Genomic DNA, 19607 nt, shown 5'->3' with positions numbered 1-19607 from the left:
GGAAATCGTTCGTTAAGTGATTAAAAAAAAAAAAAAAGAAATATGTCGGAGCCTTGTGTAGAGTTTTAGATGATTGGTCGAGATTTGCGTCGCGTGGGACAAGCCAGGCAGTAGAATTTTTATTTGATAAAAGGATGAATATTTTTTGAATTTTTAATATTTATTATTTTTTCCCTTTAAATTACAGTTGTACACATTTAGTTCGATTTTTTACATAAGAAAAATAAATGATTATTTTTTTATATTTATTATTTCATTCACACACATACACATACACACACAGACAGATACACATTCTCTCTCTCTCTTTTTCTCTCTTTCTCGAAAAGAAACTGGTGCCTGGCTACTCGCGAGATACAAATTATTCATGCACTCTCTTTAATAATTAAATCATGCACCGATTCAATCGATATCATCATCCGTAATCGTATTTTCGTGCGTCGCACGGATACACGTGGCGCATTTGTGTGTATGTGAGACGTGTGTATTTAAACGAAATATATATATATGTAATATAATTATAAATTATAAATAATTATATTACATATATACATACAATTAACGTTAAAAGAAAAAGAAAAAAAAGGAAAAAAAAATAAATCGAACAAAATACCAAAATGATTCGAAATATATATGGAAATTATAAAATGTATAAAGAGAGAAAAAAAAAATTAAGGCGCGCTGAGCGTACGCCACCTTCGATGCCTCATTGACCTCATCTAATGCTTTTTTATCTGTACATTTACAATTTGTGTACCAATGAGGAACGTTGTTTAATCATGTTGTTGATGTTATTGTTAAAGAATGAGATTCAATATTGTATATAACTATATATTCATTATAATTGATGATATAAATAATTATATACATAAAATTAAGTTTTGGAGTTTTTTTATACCTTAATGCTTGAATTTATTTTATGTAATTGATATAAAAAAAAGAGAAATAAACACAAATATAGAATATATTAAAAATTCAATGTCTTCTTAAAATAAAATTACCATTTGTTTAAAAAGAAACTGTACAATTTTTATTCTTTGAAATATTTGTCATTACTTTCATAACTTTGTTTTCGAAGTTTTAATAAAAAAAAAAAACTTTAAGGTAGTGAAAATATCAATGCTTTTTTGCATTTTTCCTATTTTTAAAAATAGATATCTGCCAAATAATTTTGAAACGATTTAAATAAATTTGATAAATCTAATGAACTATCTTTACCAAATTTATCAAATTTGTCAAATTCAATATTAATCGATTGATGGTGATTTGCACTAATAGTTTAAGATGTTAATTAAATTGTAATAGTTATAAATTAGAATTATAAAAATTAGAATTATAAGTGACTTAATATAAAGATACTAAATTATTTTCTTAATGTAAAATTATAGATTTTTTAGATTTATAAGATTAATATTAATTAATTCATAAGAATATTATCTTTAAATAATTGATTTTTATAGATAAAAACAAATATAAAAATTAATACACAAAAATGTTGGTTGAAATTTTAAATTATAATTTATTTAATTATAAGTAATTAAAGTTTACTTTGAACCAAGTGAGATGGAGATAGAATGAGATATCTTAGTTTCATCAGTGCCATTTCACTACACATATATCTATCTCACTTCATCCAATTTAAATCTTATATAACTTAATAAATATGCCTTAATTAATATTTTTATATAATATAAGCTTATAAGCTATAATATAAGCTCATATATAAGCTTTTATATTTGTTTCGATTTCTATAATTTATCCTACAAAGATGTATATAGATGAATATATTATATTAATGCCTTATATTTAATAATTATTTATAATTTCTTAATATTTAGAATTTTAAGTTAATATTTAAAAAATCAAGTACAATTTAGTTTCAGCATATTTTGTTTATTTTAATAATAATGAAATAACTTTTCACATTAACTATTATTATAATAATAATAATAACGATTTTAAATTAAATCCTTCCATCAAGCACGTTTCATTTGTACAATTTAATTCAATCAATGTCAAGTGTTGATTCGGTCGATAACGTATTCATTGAATTTAATGATATATTAATTGTGATGAAAAAAATAATTATAATTTTCAAACGTATCATTCAAACGTATAATTAAACGTATAATAAAATAATTTTTTCATTGAATATTAACGATTAAATACAATATATCGAAATATACATATACAAAATATCGAAATATTAAACAATTCCAACAAATGTTAATCACAACAAATGTTAATCACAATAAAAGCAAAATAAATATCTACTAAATAATTCCTAATTTTTTTTCTAAAAACAAAAGATAATCGTTCGTCTAATGTTTCCTCGCTTGATTATAAATAAAATAATGGAAAGATATAAAAAAATTAATCTAACGTCGAGATAGAAACTATAAAAAGCCAAAAAATCATCGTGATCATATTCCTACCATTTTAAACACCGAAAATAAATAAACAATTAGTGTCAACGATATTTTTCTTCGAATAGAATGTGATTTAATACAATGTAACACATTGTATTATTTGAATCAATCGTGTTATTTCTTCGGTGTTTTATGTACTTCTCCCTATTCTCGCCGCTTACTTTCCAAGTTAGCGACTAGTGTTGATGCGTGATCTCTGATATTCTACAGTGATAAAAGAATTTCTAATTTCCATTTGTATCGATTCGATTCGATCAATCTCTTTAACCAGCAACATGATCGTATAATTCTAACAGGGTATCCATTATTCTGTCACGGTATTGAGGTACATGTTTCATTTGTTCGCAAAGCAAAGGTGTTCTGTCCACATAGAGAATGTTTTCCAGAAGTTCTGGCTCGTTTAAGAAATACTTGTTGACAGCTGCGGACTCCAACAACATGATCGGTATGTTCAACACACCGTGAATGATGCACATCACACGTAAATCTTCAATGGATTCTAAGAACTCATCCCAGGGGAAAACAGTGGAAATATCCAAATCAGCTTCCTCCAGAGCCTCGGTCATTGATTCGTGATAAATCTTGAACAACTCTTTGCCGTGTTTCTCGCGCAGTTGTCGTATCGTTGTAAATTGGAGGAAACAAAGAATGTCGTGAGCTGGTGGATTGTATCTGAACAGAAACAATATTTATCAGATATAGATGGATCATCTATGGTTTTTTTTTAGATTCTATATGAAATTTTATGAAATTTTTGAAAAATTCTTGAAATATCTATATGTAATAGTTTTTTTTTTCTTTCTTGTGTCTTGTTAAGGATTAAAATTTTAATAAATTTTAATTTTTGAAATTCTTCAAAGTTAATTTCGTTGTCAGAAAAAATTTTTATAATTTTTTTTTTTTCTAAATGAAATGATAAAATCGAGCTAATAAAAATGTCTGAATTCAAATTCAATTGAATCACTATTATAGTTAAACAAAAATAATATTGTAAGTTTTAGAATTTAAATTTTTTTGTATTTCAGATAATTTTGAAGTTTCTAGATTTTAAATAATTTCCATTTATTAAATATGTTTTGAAACTTGCAGTTTCTTAAAAATAAAATTATTTATATTAATTAATTAAAATCAATTTTAATTTAGTCTTTTTTCTATTTTTTTATATAATTATTTTATTAATTTTATCTATCTATTTTATTTTGAAACATGCATAAATTTAATGAATTTTCTGACAAATGTTATATATAATAACCATCATACAATGTATTTTTTTATTTAAAGTTTCGTTCTCGAACAATTAAGGCTTATTAAATAAACTTTGTAAAAAAAATTACAAAATTTTATACTACGTTTTTTTTAACTATTTTTACATTTAGAATTTCCTATCGATTATTAACTTGTATTTAACTGAGAATTGGATAAATTCTTTTATATTTGACAAATTTTTAAATTTAATTTTTTAAAAATCAAGATTTCAAATACAAAAATTTTGTTTTATTTTTTCACGTAATCATTGTATTTCTAATTATAAAATAATTATTACATATTCTAGTTCATTTCTTAATCTGAGAATATTATTAAAATATTATAAACAATAAAAATCAATTTTTGATATTATCTATTTGATGAAAAATTATCATTGAAATCTAATTAACTTTAAAAGATATTTATTAGTCACAATTAAGTCTAAAACACAACAGTTTCACTCAAAACTAATCTTTTATAAACGATACATTATTACCTGGCAAGTTGAAAATCGATAAGGCAACATTCCACAGGTTTTTCATCAATGTCATACTTAAACAAAATGTTATTTGCCCATAGGTCGCCATGGCATAATACATTTTTGTGTTTCATAGACGGCAATAATTTGTTGGTATGATCGGCACACAAGTCATTAACCTTCTTGCTGAACATTTTCCGTTGCTCCTCGTCCAACTCTGGTATCAAGTCTATCAATGACACGATACCTTTTACGGCGGCGTCGAACGTGGCCTTGGCGCGGCCATCCTTCAGAGGCCACAGCGTTTCTTGCATGCAATGAGAGTATTTGTCGTGTAGACTCTTCTGATACAATTCCTCGAAGATCAACGATTTCGCATGAAATCTTGCCAACGTTTTCATCAAAATCTTGCAATGCTCGAAATCGAACGGCTTGAATTTATCAGTCATCTCGTAACCGCAATGGGCCATATCTTCCAGTACGATCACGTCGTCCTCCAGGCCAAGGAAACACTCTGGAATGTATCTCTTGTCCGGACCGTCCAATACCTCTGGGAATACCGTAGTATAAAGAGCAACCTCCTTCTTAAAAGCACCGTAATTTTGAATGAAATCGTATAGGGGACTGGTCATCGGTGGTGGCAATTTCGTGAAGAAGTTGATGTTCCTCGTTTCCAATGGTGATTGAGGAGAAGCGACAGTTGCTTTCAAGGTGAAATATTGACCCATGAAACCGTTCACCTCGTCTATGGGCACCACTTCGTAAGTGATCAACGAAAAATCCTCCATCGAATCTTTGTGAAGTTTCTTACGGATTATCTCGAAGCATTCCTCGTCTTTAAGTATTTTCTGCGTGCTTAGATTACGCATTCTATCTTTTTTTTAATTGCTCTCTATATTTGATCCTCGAGTATCTTTCTTGTAGTAGTAAATATTTTTTTTGAGCTATAATATGGATGGGAGCTTCGATTCTTTCGGTGCACGATCAGCCCGTGGAATGGAAACGTTTCTCTTTTCCCTCTTATATTTGTAATCACGATCGCGTACAATGGAATGATAAATGTTTCGTTTAAGTTTTTTACGATCTTTTTTTTTTTTTTATGCGATACAGCTAATCCACGCCGAGATATACGATCGAGAAATGAAACAATTTACGAAGGGGCGCAAAGCCTCGTTTCTCTGGAGAAGATGCCCGCTTCGAATTAATCCCGTTCAAGATCAAGATATCTTTATATATATATTGACGAAGAGACGCGTGTCACGTGTACGTTACGTACGATAAATAATAGCGCGTGTGTCGCGCTATTTTCTCCTTTATTGGCACTGATTGAGGCTAATATTAGACACGTTACAACGAAGCATATACCGCATAAATGCATGTAAATGGATCTGATGGCTCCTTATTGACACTATTCGCGATGGATCGATACGAGGGCCATATATGCAAGAATTGTGGACGGGGCGGAAACGAATCGTTGAATAATGTTGAAACGATGAGACAGTGGGCTCGGTTTTCATTTTGATTATTAAATAGATATGACTGCCTGTTTGTGGTCACGTGTATCGACAACATCAGGAGAATGAAGTCACGTTTCGCACGTGACAACGATCTAGTCAACCATCTTTGGTCTTTGCACTTTGAATTGATCACGCGCAGGATTGAGCTTTTTTTTATTTGAGATAAAAATAGCGGATAAAAAGGGATAATTAATTCGATTAAAATGGGTCTTTGTTTGTTGGGGCAAAGATGTGTTTGTAAAATAAATTTTAAAATCTCATTCGGAGAGTAAACGATTTGTTCATCGATTGTTTGTTATTATTTCAAGTAATGATAAGGAATAACGAAGTTTCTTGTGCACGTAAAAGACGCAGATTTCATTTTAGATTAGGAATCGAAGAATTCAAGAACTACGCAAGAAAAGTTGTTTTTTTTAGGGAATAAAAATTTGATCAATAAAAAATGTTTTTATGATTTTGAAATGAAATTATTAAAAAATATTAAATTATAAATATTAAATTAAAATATAAAATATTAAATAATGATTTATTTTTCGAATATATTAATATATTTAAATAATTTAAGATAATATAATATATATAAAATAAAACTAATAAAAATTTTAATTATTATTCAAATTAAAATTTATTTCGATAATGCCCAGTCCTGATTATTTCTAACAACAAATTTTTGACAAATTATATCAAATAATTAATTTATATGTTAAATTTTTTAATAAAGAAAATATGCTAATTTATGATTTTTTTAATTTAAATAATTTCATTATTTAAAAATAAATTGATAATAATTTAGTAATACTAACTATAAGAATTTTTAAAAAATATTATATTCCTAATATTTGCAATTATCTCGTTTCTTTTCTCATTCGTTTTTTTTTTTAAATTACTTCTCTAATAGTAATAGTAATTATTTTTAACTATTTAAATTATCTACTATTTTTCACGAATATGAATATAATTTTATTATTATAATTATATTATATATTTAATATTTAAAAATGATTATGGTTATTCAAAATGAAAAAAATGATTAAAAACTATTATTAATTAATATAAGATTTTGCTATAATAAATTTTATCAAAATATAATAAATTATTAAATTAAATTTGAAATAGAATAAAATTCCTTGTTAATGTATGAAACATTGATGCATTTATTATCATATTATATATTCATATAACATGTAATGAACTAAAGATTGTTTAAAGATCAAGATAATATATTATCTTGAAATCAACTATAATATTATAATCAAATTGCATTGCATATAATATATAATCAAAATTGCATTTTGCTATTTGAAGAAATCAAAGTGATTTTAATTTTTTAAAACTTTTCTAAATAATTCTAAATACTGCAATTCCTAGATGATTTATCACCAAATTCTATCTCAAACGTTTTTTTCATCAGATTATTGAAAAAGTTTATCAATTAAAAATCCTATATATACAATAAATTAAAACAAAAAGCAAACAAATTGTTTCTTATAATTATTATTATTTTTTAGATTCAATGAAATAAACTGTTTCGACTATTGAATTTTTAAAAATATATTTTCATAATTTGACCTTGCTTTAGTTAGTTTCATTTAAAATGCATGAAAAAATCGGTATGCATAGTTTTATTACGCTGTTGCATTAGTTTGAACTAATTTTTTAAAAGACGCAATATCGTTATAACTAACGTGTAATACGAGTGTATAAGTATCAAAGTCAGGGACAATTTACTAAGGTTTTCCTATTCACTATATCATTTATTGCCAATGAATATTAACTCTAAGAAAACTGGCCGCAATTCCTGTTAATTGAAATATCATCCAAGTGATTTCTTAAGATGAATACCAGCAATTTTCCTAGTTAATCTTAATTGAATCTAGTATCTCTTATTCCATCGAAACGAGTGTCTATTAATTCGACCTTTTCTCGTCTTACGAAAGTACAATCGCTTTGTATCAATTTAATTATTAACTATTGCATATATGTTTCATTTAAAATACATGCAAAATAAAATAAAATCAAAAAAAATTGTTTAATGAATAAATTAATAATAATGATTTTTTATTAACACTTATATTTAACACACTAACTCATAAAATAAATCAAATTAAAATTAACAATCGACATTTTTATACAATCGACATTTTATCTAATCTTATGTTTATTTTGCCTAGAATCGATCATTTAAAAATGTATTATAAATGTATCAACATCCTGAATATATGTATATCTTTTTCAAGGATAAAGTGAATATAAATAGTTTCTATATTGTTCGTAATAAATCGCAGATGGCGTAAGAAACACTCTCTCTCGAAGTCGGTATTTCAGAACATAAGATATTAAATCCTGTAAGATTTCATATCTATATTGATATTTTAAAATTTATAATGTTTTATTTATAAATGATATTTTATTCTTTTAATTTATCGAATAATTGCGATGTTATCATGTAAATCATGTAAATATAAAACAAAATTTAATAAGAAAAGAATTTTAAAATAGTGTTATATTTATGAAACTTTATTAATGTTTATTAGGATTTATATACTTTATTCAACGAGATGAGTTAACATAAATAGACAAATCAAAATCAATAGACATGATAGACGTTGCAATTTCAGTTATTGGTTAATGAACTATTAGTATTAGAATCGTTGATATATTAGTATTCGATAATGTTAGTTAAGTGTTGCTATACTGATTGCTTATTTTTATGAAAATTAAATTATTATTATTTCAATATTAGAAGCAATGTTTTATATTAAATGTCGAATAATTTCATAAATAAATTAATATATTAAAAAAAAAAATAGTTTTCTATTTTGTATCTCAAGATTAAATTCGATACTAATTCTTCTAAATTTTGATTACATGGTTTTGTTTATGCTTGCTGACTCTCTTCAATATATATGTGTATATTCATTTAAATATATGCAGTACAATATATCATGAAACTATACTACATTCATCGATTCAAATCACTCCAAATATGTACTACATAAATAATAAAAATCTTATTTACGAATGTATTACAAATATAAACATATTATCAACAATAAATAAAGTTATTAACAAATATAAGTCAGTTATAAAATAAAAATTTCTCTATAATTAATTAAAAAAAATACAACTAAAGATCATATATAAAAAACATATATAAATTCTATGTATAGAACATATTTAGAAATATAAAGTATTAAAAATTGTATAACAATAATTATTAAATATAAATTAATTGTTTTATTATTTTAAATATTTCAAAATTTTATATCAAATAATCAGAATTTATTATATGTTTTTTTATATATTTAATTTATATAAAATACATATGAAGTTAATATTCATAAATTTTTGAATAGTGAGCAAAGTGACGTTTAATTAGTGATTTAAAAATAAAATTATTTTTCATGATTTTAAAAACAAAAAATAAAAAAAATTTACATAAAATTTTATGATTTGTATTTATTCATTAATATTTATTATCTAAATTGTGCTTATTTTTAGAAAAAAAAATATATTTATTTTCTCTTCTGCGAAGTATTTAGTTAATATTATCATAATTAGTTTAATCAACAAAACTTGTTTTGTCTAGTTTCTAAACTCGATAAACTTGCAATAAAATAATTATAACATGAAGATTTATTAAAAATCAAAACTATATTTTTTGAACTGATAAACATAATATTTCTTGAATAAGTAAAATTTAAGCATTTTTTTGATAAATAATTTTTAATGAAATGTAAATTTAAATAGTAAATTTAATGGAAAATTTTTTAAAATAATAAAATAAAAAAAAATTATTTATACAATTTGAATATATTCTTTGTAAAGAAAATCATTGTTTTATAATTTTCGAGGAATTTCATATATAAACTTATTCTTTTATTTTTTTAATTATTATCATCATTTTGAGTATAATAAGTTTTAAAAGAAGTCTTTTAAAAATAATTTTATTTTTTAACACGATGATTGTTAATATTTTTTTATTTGGAGAGTTGTTACTAAGTAAAATAATCCTTATTACTTATATTTTCTTTTATGTATTTTTGACATTAGATAATTCCTTTCTGAGGCGTCGATAAATAATAATTTTTCATTTTAGATTAAAAACGTATAAATGTCTAAATAATGAAGAATGTTCAATTAAAATCGTTGTAATTGATATTTATTTCATTATGATTGTAAATATTCCTCAATTACCACAGATACAAAGGGCATTTCTTATATTCGTAAGAGAATGACACAATTTCAAGCATTTTAATAAAATAATTCTGAAGAATATGTCATTTTCTCATTTTTCGATGTGTCATGAGAAATAATTCATTTAAAAATTTTCATTTTCTTCATAATTTATCGTAATTTCTTAGCTAGAATGAAGGAATGAACAGAATGAAGGAATGAACAGAATAAAGGAAATATTTTAAATAAATGTTATTAAATTCAACCACATTATTAAGTAACAATATTTAAATACATAATAACAAATTAATGTATTATTCCATAAAAAAATGAAATTGAAGTTTTTATTTGTCTATTTCATATTGTATTAAAAAATTCATATTCAAATTGTATTAAAAATAATTAATGCACCATTCTATTTAATTAAGAAAAATCAATACTTGCAACATTTTTAATTTAAATACGAAAAGTTTTCATATTTTGTATATCTTTCACCCTATATTATGCATATATGTATAAAAGCACCTCCTTTTAAAGTGAGAAATAAGAAAAAAAATGAAACATATTTTATATTTCACACGCATCCAACTGATTACCATACCATCCCATACATGCATATGGGCGTTTGATGAGATGGACTTTGTATAGCAATTAAGAACGTCTGCCTGCGATAATTTCAACTTTTCCGTCTCCTTTTCCACTATTTTTCTGTAGCTATTACTACAAGTAATTTTTATGTCTCTCTCTCTACTATGATGTTGTAAGTATTTTCTTTTTTAATGTCTATATCTCAATATAAACTATATATCTAAATATGAAATTTGCAAAAGAAAGTATAGAAAATATATTTTGAATTAAATTCTGTATTTAATTCTGTATTAGAAAAATTTGGAAATGATCGTATTCATTAATTTCTTGAACTTGAACTTATTATTTAATGTAATGTTTTATATTATTATTACATGGCAATGTTTATTTATCTTCATTATTTAACAATAGATAATTAGATACAAATTTCTTTTTTTGAAAATTTTTCTAATTAAACAAAGATAATGATTCCAATTTTTCAAGTAATTTTTTAAAAACAGAATTTTTTAATACTTTTATTAAATATTTAATAATATTATTCAAAATTAACACAAGTTAATACAGTATATGTATAATTATATTATAATATTCTATGACACAATCAATTATAATTATTAAAATTTAAAATTATAAAACTTCTTAATTTAATGGAATATATATATATTCAGTAGTATATAAAGTACGTATATATATAATTAAAAATTAATGTAAAAATTAGATTCTTCCAAATTGATCTAATATCTATTAATGAAATCTTTCTATGAATAATACATCTGCCTCATATTTATAGCAACGATTACCTATATATTTGCTCTGTTCTTCGCGTGTATACACTACAGTAAACGTAACCTTAAATCTATCATTTGAACACAAAGTCTGTGTTTTCGAATACAAACGATGGTAAACGTGGGTGATCAAACTTAACGGAGACCAATTTTAATTTCCATGTGATATTTAAAAAAACCCTCATCACCGGATATCATTGGATTACAAGCGTGAGGAAAACGAGAAAAGATTTTATTCGTAAGGCATCATAATGCCACAGCTGTATAATCGACGTGTCATAGGTCAAACCGATGAGATACCATTTCGCAGGCTTCGACGTTACAGTTGATGTCGTGTTCTTTGGCGAAACATCGACTACCTCTCTGTCATTTGTCTTTACATCCTACTGAGCTCCATTATATAATTTCATCACGATCAATCCACACTTCGCTAACGGTCCAGTCGGCTGTCTGCACCTTGAGGTAAGGATCAACTATCAAACACGATTAATCATCGATTAAATTCGATTCTCGTAAATTTTCATAATCGATTGAAATATTGTTTCATCATTACAAATATTTGCAGATTATCGATTCAAAAAAAATTTTTCTTTCTCCTCGTGTCAAATTTAATATACTTTTCTCATGATATTTTCTTAACATATGTAAAAAATATCGCATGTGAATATAAGGTATTATTTAGATTATAATTCGTCGACAAAGTCTGCATTGTGGTTTTGATAAGAGAGATAAGGATAGGGGTATCGACCTGTGCTTAATACGGGCCTATCATATATAATCACGGTAAACTTGAAAGAAACCTACATTATTCTGTCTAACTATACTAAATTAGCAAATTACAATGGTAAAAGAGAAATTACAGATATTATTCGTTTTTATTAAAGTTTCTTATATTGTTTAAAATTTTTCTATATTAATTAAATTTTTATATATGTCCGCATAAATTGAAGACTAAAATATTGAGATCTATGGAGAAATTTATAGTAATGAAATTCTTGAGAGGAATACAATCTTGATATTAACCACGAGGTATATTATAATATGACCTTTCTTATCAATTTCCACAATTAGTTTCACTCGATTACTATGTGTTTATATCATGTTTATATCATGTGCAATTAAACATTTTTAAGCTGTAGAAATATTTTTTATAACATTCTATTTTATAATTTATTTATGTACTAGTCAATCATACTTGACTTTAATTATTAACCTTTATCGCGTATCATTAATTATATTCATAAAATCATTATTTATATAGTCATATTATACAAAATTATTTTATATTGTTATTAAAACTTATTTCATCGAAAGTTATCAAACATAATAAATAATAATGTCAATTTTCTTAGATCGGATAAGAATATTACACGAAAAAAATAATAATGACAAAATGATTTAATGGAAGAAAATTGACAAATAATTAAATATTAGAATATAATTTTTATAAAAAAATGAAATCTTATATCATTATCAATTTAGAAATTTTATATTAGTTCAAGATATATGTAGAAAATAGAACGTTAAATTTTTTTATGTAATTTCTAAGTACTTATGCACTTGTAAAATAAATATAAATGATAAATACTTTCATTCATTAGATAAATTTAACATATTATATATTTTTTTTTCTTTTTCTTTGTTGAAAACACAATGCTTATCTCTTATTCACGTATACATAGAGATTACCTCAAAATATTAAAATGTACATTTAAAAATATAACGAAATGTTTTCAAATTTAAATCGCAGATATATCAATTAAACGAATCAAAAATATTTACGCCCCAGTAGATAAGTGTATGAATAAAATACACAATTAATGATTTTGATTTTAATTATTACAGCAAAAATTTTCACAAATGGCACGAACGAATGTAAAAAGACGACATTCTGATTTGCCGCAATTCGAATCAGTTGTTAGAATCTCCAGTCTTCCCATCATAGAAAACGGTATTCACATAGCTGGCAATGTATACGATAGAATAAAGGTAAGCAAAGTTTAACAAAATATTTTAACAATCCAATAGTTTTGTACATTTCGCCACTTTCTCTCATCTTTCACTTGCTAGTTTCACCAGTTGTGAAAGTACGCCATATTTGCAAGAATAAAATAAATATATGTTCCAATCATTCTAAAGAGTAATGCAAATAAGTAACAAAGAAGTATCGGTAAAATATTATTTTCAAATGAAACTTTGAAAAGATTTCTATATAGATTTCAACCAGTTAAATATCTTTTGTTTATTAAACTTTCAACTATATACGTGTTATGTATACTCCTAAGGGCAAACATATATTGTATTTTTGAAACTAATTTAATCAAATATAACATAATCAATTCAATTTCTTAGATTTATTTTACTCCTATTAAGATTCATTCAAATTCAAATTTATTTAAAATTCGCATAAATATATTAATAACAAATACAAGATAATATTTTCAATTTCAGCGCTCGAATTCATTGATGGGTTGGAGTTTGTATACTGCTGAACAGTCATTTGCGATCGCAACAGCGTCAGCAAAACCCGCGATTCATGCATTAAATGGACCTATTACAACGATCGATCAATTGCTCTGTAAGGGTATAGATATTGTTGAGCAAAGAGTGCCAGCAGTTCATCTTCCGCCACATCTTGTAAATAAAAATAATTTTATACATACGTGAAAATAATATTAATTATTTATTTATATAATTATTTATATTAATTATTTATTATTTTGGTTAATTGTTAGCTAATTAATTCATTATTCGTGTTATTATTAAGATGTACTGCAATGCACGAGAATACGTGAACAATAAAATCGTCAGACCTGTTCTAATGCGTGCCGGAAGTGTGAAGATAATAGGAAGCCAAGCTGCGGATGTTGCAGTAGACACGTTAGATGGTGCTTTAACTGTTGCGGACAAATATGTTGATCATTATTTGCCTGCTGATGTTACCGACGGTATAGATGGTAAATGAATCGTTTCTAATTACTAATATTAATTTAAAAATAACTTTTAAATATCATACATAAGAAGATTTAATTTAATATAATGATGTATATACAATTTAATATAATACAATTTAATATAAATGCAATCTCAAATTATTCGAACGGAAACAATTGTTCAATTTTAAAATATATAAAATAACTAGAATCATAAAGTATATGAATTGTATACAGATGGTCAATTTCTATAAAATATTGCTAAATCATAAATTTTTGTAGCTAAATATTATTGATATAGAAAATATTTTAATTTTAATTTCGTTTAAAATTTAATCTAAAGGAAAATATTTATTTATAGGGAAAAATTAATTTTATTTGGAATATTTGATATTAATAATTGACAAAAAAAAAATAATAATTCGGATTAAATTAATAATAAATTTATTTTTAGATAGATACGAAATATTTTTTTTATACATTTTATATTTATTTATGATAAATAGTAAATAAAACTAATTATCTTTGAATCAAAACTCATAACAAAACATCAAAACATCACGTACCAGACACCTTTAGACTTAAGACTCCCTTCAGGCTTAAAATAGATATCATCGTGTTACCTGGGGTTTAAGCCTATTATATAATAGTAACTAAAGTGGTGATGACAAAAATGAAGAAGACAAAAATCTTTTTAAAATTATCATAAATCACTAAACTTTTATTAGTAAAAATCTTTGAATAAATTTATACAATATTTTAAGTTTTCTGAAATAAGTTTAGAATAAAAAATAAATTATTATTACATTATTAATACTTTTTACTTGAGACTTTCATATTTTTCAAATTTATCTGAACGATAAAAAACATTGATTTATAAAAAATAAAAATTCAAGTAATATATTAAATTAATTAAAAAATATTATATTGAATTAATTTTAGCAACAATAGCAGAAATAATTCTGGATAAAATTTCTTGATATAATATACTATACAATGCGATAAAATTTTATTGCCAATAAAAATTATTTTTCAGAAGTTGCTTCTCCGGAATCGGTAAGTAAGACCAAACGAACTATCAATCACGGTGCCAGACTATCTAGGAAATTACAGAAACGACTAACACGTCGCACGCTAGCTGAAGCTCGAGCACTTAAGGAACAAGGAACGGAATGCATTCATATACTTTTGTACGTTATAGAATTGGTAAGTAATATTTCTTTTAACTAATATAATTAGAAAGTGAGAATGAATAATTCGTGAGTATGAAGCTATTAATTTAAAAATAACAAGAATGATGATTCACGACTCAGATATTAGTCGCATATAAAATGTCATTTCCTGTGATATTTTCTTTCGAAAGAATTAATATATTCAATTAATAATAATAATAATTTCGAACGATTCTATACATATTTTTCAACGATTAATTAAGCTTTTCAATTTCTATAATAATTTTCAATTTCAATTTATAATTTTTCTCTTCCAAAAGATATCTCTAATTTTTTCCAAATGCATTTGCACTCTTTTTTAAACTCGAATATTATACATTCACAACATATTAAAATTCACAACAATTTGCATTTTTACTGTAATATCTTTGCTACAAATATGATAATATTTGATGATATTATTAAATAATTAATAATATCAAATAATTAAAAATAACAATAATCAAACTCATTAGATTTCTATTCAAATTAATATGTTGCAGTTAGCAACGGATCCAATATTAGCGTTCCAAAAAGCCAAAGAGCTGTGGGGAACTTTAAGTTTGCCCGAACCGGAAAATCAAGCTCGGCCAACCACTGTAGAACAATTATTGGTTCTTCTAACGCGTGAATCTGCACGTCGTATTGTACATCTGGTGAATGGAACAGCAGCTTTAGCAGCCAAAACTCCTCGCAATCTTGGCAGACTTCTCATTAGAGTTTCAAATCAATTGCATGTAATTGCAAATGCTACGTTAAACGTGAATATCATTGAATTTGAATCCCTTCTTTAAATATGTCGATTTAAATTTTATCGTTTATTTATATATTTTTGCCTTATTTTCTTTAGATGATACCAATCATCAGTCAAAAGGATGCAACGAAGAAACATATTTCAGCTGTACGTTTAGCCATACAAAGGCTCAATTCAATTACGAATCATTTATTGGTACGTAAAATCGAATTATTTTTTTATAATTTTTCTTTTTATTTAATTTATATATAGTTTCGATTATTAAATTATGCGTTTAAAATTGTTTGATTTCAATATTTAATCGTAAAAGGAATTTATGAATGTATTACACTTTAGAAGCATATAAAAAAATATATCTGATTTGAACACGACAAAAATATCAATTTTATATTTATATTTATGCATAATATATATTTTTATTGCGTGATGGCATCGTTGTTATAGGAACAATTTGCAGCTTTTCTAGCTGGTCGTCCAAGCGTTTCAAAAGTAACACACGTCCAGACTCATCAGCAAAACCACAATAACCACAGGTCGATGTCTTCCAATCTGCCAGTAAATGGTATCGAATAACGAAGTTATGTTTAAAAGTTATTCTGCGTGAGTTTCATCCATAATAATTCTTTTGTTTTCAAAATTGATAAATATTGGGAATATTCCAGATTGAAATTTTCTCATATAAATTATGTCGATTCCACCGAAGTACATAATAATATTATTAGTTGCGAATCTTTATATTACGATAAGCGATTAATATACTTCTTTTATCTAAAAGACACAATATATTCGTGTCATTCTTAGAATTTTTAATTTTTAGATATACTTAATTATCTTCATGTTTACTACAAAATATTATAATGATTATAGACATAAGAAATTTTAAAAATAAACGTTATAATAATTTCATAGTCATTATAGTATCATTAAAAAGATTTACTTGTTTTTTTTTGCATTTTTTTTTAATGCATTTATGCGTGTATGTATTTTAAAAAATTTTTTCGATTATTATTCATCTGATATTAAGTATTTTATTTTTTGGAAAAAGGTTCATTGCATTAGAAAAAAAGAAAGAAAAAAAGCACATAGAGATATTGTAATAAATTTTATTTTTAAAATTATCTAAGAATATTGTTATGGTTAAAAAAAGTAATAAAGAATTGTATGTATCAAATAAGCAAATTTAGATAATTTGAAATACTATATTACTTTGAACTTAATTATCATTTCCATTATCAAAGCTAGACAAATTACATTTTGCAATAAATACATTTCAATGTTCTAATTGATAAGACAAACAAGCAAAATTAATTCATTTAATATTTTTGACAAGAGAAAAATGTGCATGAAATTATAAAATAGTAAAAATCTTTGTTTGATCTTTTTGTAAGAATATTACTTATTCTTCAGATATGGCTTGGATTCTTATTTCTTAAATTTGTTTAATTTATGTTTAATTTAAAATATCAAAAATAATGTCAATAATTTATATTTCAACAGTATTTCAATTAAATAGAAATAAATCTTTATATCTATAAATCAATTCGATTGATTTGAATTCTATTGATATCAAAATAGAAATGTAATAGCATAGATGCATTGATATCAATTAAAATAGAAATATAATAAAAATAAAAAGAGGTACATATTAGTTTTATTTTATGTATTTGGGTATAATATATTTATACTTTTTTCTTTTTCTTTTATTAAAAACAAAAAAAAATAAAAGTACTCAAAATATGTAAGTAGTAATATAGAAACTTTTAGAAATAATGTTTAATACATTGCTTTTTTTATTCATTATATAATATATGCTTCTAATTTTAACAATATGTAATTAATCTAATTAACTTTTTGTTCTTGTTTTACAATAAAGAATATTATATATAATGCTATTGTAACTGATATTCATTTTTCGACAAACTTTCTTCTTAAATAAAATGAAAGTAAATATCGTACAATCTTTTTTGGTTCTTAATCCTTAAGTTTTTCTTTTATTTTTTCAATTTTATCTCGCTAAATCTCTTGTTTAAATAAAAAATTCCATATAAATAAAACAATATTATTTTTCCAAAAAATCTAATCCAATTTTTGGAAATTAAAAATATTAATTATGAACATATTGTAAACATATTGTAAAAAATAAACTTATCTTGAATTTTCAAATCAAGATTTAATAAATAAAAAGAATTATATATAGGTTTTATTATCTTTTATTATCTATCTGTATAATAATAATCATTTTTTCTCAAGAAGATATGTATAACATATAGGAAATATCTATACAACTATATATATCTTTCTGATCTTCTAATATTATTTCATTCATTTTATTATATTTTTAATAATTTAAAAAAATGTTTTATAATATTTTACAAAAAATTTAGCGATACATAAACATCTATTTATTTAGTATGCACATTAAATGTCTACTTATTTTTAAAGATAAAATTTATTTCTTATTGTATATAAATCTTAAATACGTAGTCATACATCATTATAATTTAAACAATTAAATAAATTATGTAAATTGTATAAATAAAAACATATTAAGGATCTTATATATAAAAATATATCGTTACAAAGAAAAAGAATTTGATGATGAACATAGATTCTTATATATTTTAAAAATATTAAAAAGCAATTCAAAATATTTATTTTTAATATATTATAATGATATAATAATAATAAAAATTATTATACAATAATTATATTATACAATATTATTATTAAATAATATTATAATTTATAATATATTTATAAGTATCAGAAATTTTAATAAAATATAGAAAAAGATCATATCATAGTCATATCATATTTACGAAATTTGTCTGTCATTTAAATAAATTTTGATACTATTATCATTATATTTCCAAGATTAGTTTTTATTAATAATTATTAACATTCATTATTCAAGAAAATTTTATATTGTGAAAGAATTCAGATATAAAGAATCCTATGATTTTTATTGTTTTCTCGCTTTTAGTAAGAGCAATAACGCGAAAGCATTGTCATCTTATAATTAGCGGACTTTGAAGCCTCGTAGCATTTGCTTCATCACCGCTTGTAGATGTCGTGGATTTTCATTGGCTCGTATGAATGAACCTTAGCGCGCAGGCGGTAAGTCAGTTATAAGAGTTGAGACAGACTAGAAGCAAGCACATTTCTATTTACGCTGTGAACGCGACGTTTTCTCTATACTTTTCTAGTTTTCATACAAACAAGCGATTAGCGATAAAGAAGTAAGTATTACAATAACATTATATTCTATACAAATTTAACAAATTTTGAAATATACAAAAATTTTGAGAAGAGTTTCAAATTATTTAAAAAATTTTTTTTTAAATTTCAGAAATTCTATTTTTGTTACAAAAATCTTATATTTATATTACTATGTACATTTAAAAAAATTTGAAATTTATTAACAATTTTGAAATATATAAGTTTTCAGTTTTTTGAGATATTTTTTAATTTTAAAAATTATAATTTTCAGA

General features: G+C 23.9%; 2 protein-coding genes across 2 annotated transcripts in view; one reads left to right on the top strand and one right to left on the bottom strand.

Annotated features, from left to right (window-relative positions):
* Window positions 1-2288: 2288 nt before the first annotated feature.
* On the bottom strand, window positions 2289-5513 carry LOC102675277. The gene is made up of 2 exons (XM_006617356.2): window positions 4171-5513; window positions 2289-3101 (listed from the first exon to the last, which is right to left on the bottom strand). The coding sequence occupies exons 1-2, from the start codon at window positions 5019-5021 to the stop codon at window positions 2693-2695; spliced, it is 1260 nt and encodes a 419-aa protein (XP_006617419.1). The 5' UTR covers window positions 5022-5513; the 3' UTR covers window positions 2289-2692.
* A 5741-nt stretch (window positions 5514-11254) lies between these two features.
* The window catches only part of LOC102676690, a 17739-nt gene continuing 9386 nt past the window's right edge, over window positions 11255-19607 (top strand). Inside the window, exons 1-9 of the mRNA XM_031511273.1 lie at window positions 11255-11680; window positions 13064-13207; window positions 13670-13855; window positions 13986-14175; window positions 15188-15357; window positions 15866-16123; window positions 16213-16311; window positions 16561-16686; window positions 19252-19352. Coding sequence (XP_031367133.1) covers window positions 13079-13207; window positions 13670-13855; window positions 13986-14175; window positions 15188-15357; window positions 15866-16123; window positions 16213-16311; window positions 16561-16686; window positions 19252-19352 — 1259 coding nt within the window. The 5' untranslated portion in view covers window positions 11255-11680; window positions 13064-13078. The remainder of the gene's footprint in view (window positions 11681-13063; window positions 13208-13669; window positions 13856-13985; window positions 14176-15187; window positions 15358-15865; window positions 16124-16212; window positions 16312-16560; window positions 16687-19251; window positions 19353-19607) is intronic.

This window comes from Apis dorsata, unplaced genomic scaffold (assembly GCF_000469605.1).
Source record: "Apis dorsata unplaced genomic scaffold, Apis dorsata 1.3 scaffold_303, whole genome shotgun sequence".
In the NCBI taxonomy this organism is placed as follows: domain Eukaryota; kingdom Metazoa; phylum Arthropoda; class Insecta; order Hymenoptera; family Apidae; genus Apis; species Apis dorsata.
The sequence above is the reverse complement of the archived record's forward strand: the minus strand, read 5'-3'. Positions and strand labels throughout refer to the sequence as shown.